At 53.9% G+C, this 8,271-nt stretch overlaps 1 protein-coding gene across 2 annotated transcripts; it reads right to left on the bottom strand.

The window, feature by feature from the left end:
* Window positions 1-1,389: 1,389 nt before the first annotated feature.
* Window positions 1,390-8,271, bottom strand: AP1S1 (adaptor related protein complex 1 subunit sigma 1). 2 transcript variants are annotated; one of them, XM_059872659.1, is made up of 5 exons: window positions 8,065-8,271; window positions 5,399-5,507; window positions 3,670-3,807; window positions 1,868-1,916; window positions 1,390-1,823 (listed from the first exon to the last, which is right to left on the bottom strand). In XM_059872659.1, exons 1-4 carry the CDS (start codon window positions 8,241-8,243, stop codon window positions 1,869-1,871), a joined length of 474 nt encoding a protein of 157 aa, XP_059728642.1. In that variant the 5' UTR covers window positions 8,244-8,271; the 3' UTR covers window positions 1,390-1,823; window position 1,868. The 2 variants fall into 2 exon arrangements, with proteins under 2 accessions (XP_059728642.1, XP_059728641.1); XM_059872658.1 differs by having other exon boundaries at window positions 1,390-1,916.

Here is an 8,271-nt window from a genome sequence, read left to right as displayed (position 1 = left end):
GGAATAAATGAGCCCAAAATGGGAATAAATGACCCCAAAATGGGAATAAATGAGCCCAAAATGGAATAAATGAGCCCAAAATGGAATAAATGAGCCCAAAATGGGAATAAATGACCCCAAAATGGGAATAAATGAGCCCAAAATGGGAATAAATGAGCCCAAAATGGGAATAAATGAGCCCAAAATGGGAATAAATGACCCAAAATGGGAATAAATGACCCAAAATGGGAATAAATGAGCCCAAAATGGGAATAAATGACCCAAAATGGGAATAAATGACCCAAAATGGGAATAAATGAGCCCAAAATGGGAATAAATGACCCAAAATGGGAATAAATGACCCAAAATGGGAATAAATGACCCAAAATGGGAATAAATGACCCCAAAATGGGAATAAATGACCCCAAAAAGCATAAAATAAACCCCAAAAATTATAAAATAAACCCCAAAAATTATAAAATAAACCCCAAAAATTATAAAATGCCCTAAAAATGATAAAATGACCCCAAAAAAGGCAAAATAATTCCCAAAATGGGGTAAAAAAACCTCAAAAATGGGGTAAAAATAACCCAAAAATGGATAAAATAAACCCCAAAAATCATAAAATAAACCCCCCAAAATCACAAAATAAACCCCAAAAATTATGAAATGCCCAAAAAGGGGCAAAATAATTCCCAAATTGGGGTAAAAAACCTCAAAAATGGGGTAAAAATAACCCAAAAATGGATAAAATAAACCCTAAAAATTATAAAATAACCCCCAAAAATTATAAATTAAGCCCAAAAATTATAAAATGACTCAAAAATTATAAAATGCCCCAAAAAAGGATAAAATAACCCCAAAAAAGGCAAAATAATTCCCAAATTGGGGTAAAAACCCTCAAAAATGGGGTAAAAATAACCCAAAAATGGATAAAATAAACCCCAAAAATTATAAAATGACTCAAAAAGGATAAAATGCCCCAAAAAAGGCAAAATAATTCCCAAAATGGGGTAAAAAACCTCAAAAATGGGGTAAAAATAAACCAAAAAAGGATAAAATAAACCCCAAAAATCATAAAATAAACCCCAAAAATTATAAAATAAACCCCAAAAATTATAAAATAAACCCCAAAAATTATAAAATTACACAAAAATTATAAAATGCCCCAAAAAGGGGCAAAATAATTCCCAAAATGGGGTAAAAAACCTCAAAAATGGGGTAAAAATAACCCAAAAAAGGATAAAATAAACCCCAAAAATAATAAAATAAACCCCAAAAATCACAAAATAAACCCCAAAAATCACAAAATAAACCCACAAAATTATAAAAAAGGACAAATTGCCCCCAAAAAGGGCGAGACCCCTCCCCAAATCCCATTTTCCACCCCCCCAAACCAGCAGGCTCAGCTCGGAGTCTCCACGATTTTATTCCAAATTTTTTTTCTTTTTTTTTTTTTTTTGGTTTTTTTTGGGGTGGGGTCTCCACGGTCCCATAATTGAGGGGGGGGGGGTCCCTAAAAATTTGAGGGGGGGGGTCCCCAAAAAATTTATTTTTGGGAGGGGGGGGGGAACCTTTAAAGGAACCCCTCCCCCCCCCCCCAAAAAAAAACCAGGTGGGAATTTGTGGGAAATTTTGGGGACCCCCCAAATTGGGGACAAAAAAAAAATTGGGGGACCCCTCCCCAAAATTAGGGCCCCCCCCCCTTATAGATATATTTACAATTTGGGGGGGCCATGGGGGGGTGTCCCCCTCCCCTCCCCCACCCCGTTCTTCTCCAGGCTGGGATTGGTCCCAGGGGGTCCCCAAAATTGGGGTGGGGGTCCCCAAAATTGGGGGGGGGGTCCCCAAAATTGGGGTGGGGGTCCTCAAAATTGGGGGGGGGGGGGCTACGCCAGCCCCATTTCCTCCAGGACGCTCCGGGGGGATTCGTCCTCCTGGGGGGGGAAAGAAGGGGTTAAATTGGGGGGGGGGGAACCCCGAAATTTGGGGGGGGTTGGACCCCAAAATTGGGGGGGAGAACCCGAAATTTGGGGAGGGGGAGGGGGGGAGTGAACCCCAAAATCTGGGGGGGTTGGACCCCAAAATTGGGGGGGAGAACCCCGAAATTTGGGGAGGGGGAGGGGGGAGTGAACCCCACAATTTGGAGGGGGGAAGGGGGGAGTGAACCCCAAAATTTGGGGAGGGGGAGGGGGGAGTGAACCCCAAAATTTGGGGAGGGGGAGGGGGGGAGTGAACCCCAAAATTTGGGGAGGGGGGAGTGAACCCCAAAATTTGGGGGGGAAATGGGGGGGGAGTGAACCCCGAAATTTGGGGAGGGGGAGGGGGGAGTGAACCCCAAAATTTGGGGAGGGGGAGGGGAAAGTGAACCCCAAAATTTGGGGAGGGGGAGGGGAAAGTGAACCCCAAAATTTGGGGGGGAAAGGGGGGGAGTGAACCCCAAAATTTGGGGGAGGGGAGGGGGGAGTGAACCCCAAAATTTGGGGGGGGAAAGGGGGGAGTGAACCCCAAAATTTGGGGAGGGGGGGGAGGGGGGGAGTGAACCCCAAAATTTGGGGAGGGGGAGGGGGGGAGTGAACCCCAAAATTTGGGGGGAAAGGGGGGGGGAGTGAACCCCGAAATTTGGGGAGGGGGAAGGGGGAAAGCCCCTCCCGGTGGATTTTGGGGTCCCCCAGCCCCTCCCCGTGAATTTTGGGGTCACCATGACCCCACAAGAACCTCCCATGGATTTTTGGGGTCCCCCAGCTCCTCCTGGTGGGATTTCGGGGTCCCCCAGCCCCTCCCATGGAATTTTGGGGTCCCCCAGCCCCTCCTGGTGGATTTTGGGGTCCCCCAACCCCTCCCATGGATTTTGGGGTCCCCCAGCCCCTCCCCTGGAATTTTGGGGTCCCCCAGCCCCTCCCATGGAATTTTGGGGTCCCCCAGCCCCTCCTGGTGGATTTTGGGGTCACCATGACCCCACAAGAACCTCCCATGGAATTTTGGGGTCCCCCAGCCCCTGCCCTGGATTTTGGGGTCCCCCAACCCCTCCCCTGGAATTTTGGGGTCCCCCAGCCCCTCCCCAGGATTTTGGGGTCCCCCAGCCCCTCCCCTGGAATTTCGGGGTGTCCCCACCTCCTGCAGCAGGTCCCTGTAGGTTTTGGGGTCACCACGACCCCACAAGAACCTCCATGGAATTTTGGGGTCCCCCAGCCCCTCCCGGTGGATTTTGGGGTCCCCCAGCCCCTCCCGGTGGATTTTGGGGTCACCATGACCCCACAAGAACTTCCCCTGGATTTTTTGGGGTCCCCCAGCCCCTCCCCATGGATTTTTGGGGTCCCCCAGCCCCTCCCCATGGATTTTTGGGGTCCCCCAGCCCCTCCCCATGGAATTCTGGGGTGTCCCCACCTCCTGCAGCAGGTCCCTGTAGGTTTTGGGGTCACCACGACCCCACAAGACCCTCCCATGGAATTTTGGGGTCCCCCAGCCCCTCCCCTGGAATTTTGGGGTCCCCCAACCCCTCCCGGTGGAATTTTGGGGTCCCCCAGCCCCTCCTGGTGAATTTTGGGGTCACCATGACCCCACAAGAACCTCCCATGGAATTTTGGGGTCCCCCAGCCCCTCCCCATGGAATTTCGGGGTCCCCCACCCCCTCCCATGGAATTGTGGGGTCCCCCAGCCCCTCCCCCTGGAATTTCGGGGTGTCCCCACCTCCTGCAGCAGGTCGGCCTGCTCGATGGCCTTCAGGACGCTCTTCTTGGAGGTGTCCTGGATCTCGCCGCCCATCACGAACTCGTCCAGGATGAAGTAGGCCTTCTCGAAGTTGAAGATGATGTCCAGCTCACACACCTGCCCACCGCGGGAGGGGACAGTGGGTGGGCCTGGTGGCACTTGGGGTGGCCCTGGTGGCACTTGGGGTGGCCCTGGCGGCCTTGAGGGGCTCCTGGAGAACTTTGGGGTGGCCCTGGTGGCACTTGGGGTCTCTTGGAGAACTTTGGGGTGGCCCTGGTGGCACTTGGGGTGGCCCTGGTGGCACTTGGGGTCTCTTGGAGAACTTTGGGTGGCCCTGGTGGCACTTGGGGTGGTCCTGAGGAGCTCCTGGAGAACTTTGGGGTGGCCCTGGTGGTCCTGAGGGGCTCCTGGTGGCACTTGGGGTCTCTTGGAGAACTTTGGGGTGGCCCTGGTGGCACTTGGGGGGCTCCTGGAGAACTTTGGGGTGGCCCTGGTGGCCTTGAGGGGCTCCTGGTGGCACTTGGGGTGGCCCTGGTGGCACTTGGGGTGGCCCTGGTGGCACTTGGGGTCTCTTGGAGAACTTTGGGGTGGCCCTGGTGGCACTTGGGGGGCTCCTGGAGAACTTTGGGGTGGCCCTGGTGGCCTTGAGGGGCTCCTGGTGGCACTTGGGGTGGCCCTGGTGGCACTTGGGGTGGCCCTGGTGGCACTCGGGGTCTCCTGGAGAACTTTGGGGTGGCCCTGGTGGCCTTCAGGGGCTCCTGGTGGCACTTGGGGTGGCCCTGGTGGCACTTGGGGTCTCTTGGAGAACTTTGGGGTGGCCGTGGTGGCACTTGGGGTCTCCTGGTGGCACTTGGGGTGGCCCTGGTGGTCCTGAGGGGCTCCTGGAGAACTTTGGGGTGGCCCTGGTGGCACTTGGGGTGGCCCTGGTGGCACTTGGGGTCTCCTGGTGGCACTTGGGGTGGCCCTGGTGACCCTGGGATGTCCCTGATGACCCTGAGGTGTCCCTGAGGTGTCCCTGGTGTCCCTGGGGTGTCCCTGAGATGTTTCTGGTGTCCCTGGTGACCCCAGGGTGTCCCTGAGGTGTTCCTGGTGACCCCGGGGTGTCCCTGGTGACCCCACGATGACCCTGAGGTGTCCCTGGGGTCCCTGAGATGTTTCTGGTGTCCCTGGTGACTCCAGGACATCCCTGAGGTGTCCCTGGTGCCCCCAGAATGACCCTGAGGTGTCCCAGGACATCCCTGAGGTGTCCCTGATGCCCCCATGATGTCCCTGAGATGTCCCTGATGACCCCAGGACATCCCTGAGGTGTCCCTGGTGCCCCCACGATGACCCTGAGGTGTCCCTGGTGGCCCCAGGACATCCCTGGTGCCCCCATGATGACCCTGAGGTGTCCCTGGTGTCCCTGAGATGACCCTGAGGTGTCCCTGAGGTGTCCCAGGACATCCCTGAGGTGTCCCTGGTGCCCCCCACGAATGACCCTGAGGTGTCCCTGGTGCCGCCAGGACCCCCCCGGTGTCCCCGGTGTCCCTGATGACCCCGGGGTGCCCCCACGCTGACCCTGAGGTGTCCCTGGTGCCCCCAGGACCCCCCCGGTGTCCCTGGTGTCCCTGATGAACCCGGGGTGCCCCCACGCTGACCCTGAGGTGTCCCTGGTGGCCCCAGGACCCCCCCGGTGTCCCCGGTGTCCCCGGGCCGTGTCCCCACTCACGCTGCCGAAGTACTTGTCCAGCAGCTCCACGTAGCGGTGGATGAGCTCCAGCGTGATCAGCTCGTTGTCCTGGCCCTCGATGGCGCAGCAGAAGTAGAGGCTGGCGTACCTGGGGGACAACGCCGCCGTGGGGACGTCCCCAAGGCCACCAAACCCCGCCGGGGCGCGGGGACGCGGCGCCACGGAGACGCCAGGTGTCACCGTGGTCATGGCAAGAGTGGATGACTCATCATGGTCAACCAAACCATGGTCAACTCATGGATGGCAACCCATGATGGTCAGCCCAACCATGGCCAACCCAACCATGGTCAACCCAACCATGACCAACTCATGGAGGTCAGCCATGATGGTCAAACCATGATGGTCAACCCAACCATGGCCAACCCAGCATGGTCAACCCAACATGGTCAACCCAAGCATGGTCAACTCATCATGGTCAACTCAACCATGGTTAACCCAACCATGGTCAACTCAACATGGTCAACTCATGGAGGTCAACCCATCATGGTCAACTCATCATGGTCAACCCAACATGGTCAACCCAAGCATGGTCAACTCATGAAAGTCAACCCAACCAGGGTCAAATCATGGAGGTCAACCTATGATGGTCAACCCTACATGGTCAACTCAACATGGTCAACCCAACATGGTCAACCCAACCATGGTCAACTCATCATGACCAACTCAACCATGGCCAACCCAACATTGTCAACTCAACCATAGTCAACCCATGATGGTCAACCGAACCATGGTCAACCCAACATGGTCAACCCAACATGGTCAACCCAATCATGGTCAACTCATCATGGTCAACCAAATCATGGTCAACCCAAGCATGGTCAACCCAACATGGTCAACCCAACCATGGTTAACCAAACCATGGTCAACTCATCATGGTCAACCCAAGCATGGTCAACTCAGCATGGTCAACTCATCATGGTCAACCCATGATGGTCAACCCAACCATGGTCAACCCAACCATGGTCAACCCAAGCATGGTCAACCCAACCATGGTCAACTCATCATGGTCAACTCAACCATGGCCAACCCAACATTGTCAACTCAACCATAGTCAACCCATGATGGTCAACCGAACCATGGTCAACCCTACATGGTCAACCCAACATGGTCAACCCAATCATGGTCAACTCATCATGGTCAACCAAATCATGGTCAACCCAAGCATGGTCAACCCAACCATGGTCAACTCAACATGGTCAACTCAACATGGTCGACTCATCATGGTCAACTCAATCATGGTCAACCAAACCATGGTCAACTCAACATGGTCAACTCATCATGGTCAACCCAAGCATGGTCAACTCATCATGGTCAACCCAAGCATGGTCAACCAAACCATGGTCAACTCAAGCATGGTTAACCCAACCATGGTCAACCCAACATGGTCAACCCAACATGGTCAACTCATCATGGTCAACCAAAATATGATCAACTCATGGAGGTCAACCCAAGAATGGTCAACTCAACCATGGTCAACCAAACCATGGTCAACTCATCATGGTCAACCCAAGCATGGTCAACCAAACCATGGTCAACTCAACCATGGTTAACTCAACCATGGTCAACTCAACCATGGTCAACCCAATCATGGTCAACTCAACCATGGCCAACCCAACATGGTCAACTCAACCATGGTCAACCCAACCATGACCAACTCATGGAGGTCAACCCATGATGGTCAACCCAACCATGGTCAACCCAACCATGGTCGACTCATGAAGGTAAACCCATCATGGTCAACTCATCATGGTCAATCAAAATATGATCAACTCATGGAGGTCAACCCAAGCATGGTCAACTCAACCATGGTCAACCAAACCATGGTCAACTCATCATGGTCAACCCAAGCATGGTCAACCCAACCATGGTCAACTCATCATGGTCAACCAAAATATGATCAACTCATGGAGGTCAACCCAGCATGGTCAACTCATCATGGTCAACTCATCATGGTCAACTCAAGCATGGTCAACCAAACCATGGTCAACCCAACCATGGTCAACCCAACCATGACCAACTCATGGAGGTCAACCCATGATGGTCAACCCAACCATGGTCAACCCAACCATGGTCAACTCACCATGGTCAACTCATGAAGGTCAGCCAGAATGGCCAACCCAACCATGACCAAGTCATGAAGGTCAGCCATGATGGTCAACCCAACCATGGTCAACCCAACCATGACCAACTCATCATGGTCAACCCAACCATGACCAACCCAACCACAGCCAACTCATGGAGGTCAGCCATGATGGCCAACCCAACCATGGCCAACCCAACCATGGCCAACCCAACCATGGCCAACCCAACCATGGCCAACCCCACCACGACCAACCCAACCATGACCAACCCAACCATGACCAACCCCACCACGACCAACCCCACCATGACCAACCCCACATGACCAACCTCACCACGACCAACCCAACCATGACCAACCCCACCACGACCAACCCCACATGACCAACCCAACCATGACCAACCCCACCACGACCAACCCCACCACGACCAACCCCACTTTTATCTCCCCAAATCCCCTGTTGTCCCTCAAACCCCATTTTGACCAACTCGAGTCGATCTTCCCCCAACTCCTCCCACTTTTTGGTGACCACCCCTGGTTCTTCACCGTGTTTCCCATTCCTTACCTCTTGTAGACCACCTTGAGGTCCCTCCACTCCAGGAAGCTGCACATCTTGGGCTTCCTGGCCAGCACCACCTGCATCAGCTCCCGCACCATCTTCTTCTTGTCCTTGTCGGCCGTGGCCAGGTACCACTTCTGCAGCCTCAGCTTCCCTTGGCGGCTGAACAGCAGCATGAACCGCATCTGGGGGGGCTGGGGGTCACTGCGGGGC

Source organism: Haemorhous mexicanus, chromosome 37 (assembly GCF_027477595.1).
Source record: "Haemorhous mexicanus isolate bHaeMex1 chromosome 37, bHaeMex1.pri, whole genome shotgun sequence".
NCBI classification, from domain to species: domain Eukaryota; kingdom Metazoa; phylum Chordata; class Aves; order Passeriformes; family Fringillidae; genus Haemorhous; species Haemorhous mexicanus.
The sequence above is the reverse complement of the archived record's forward strand: the minus strand, read 5'-3'. Positions and strand labels throughout refer to the sequence as shown.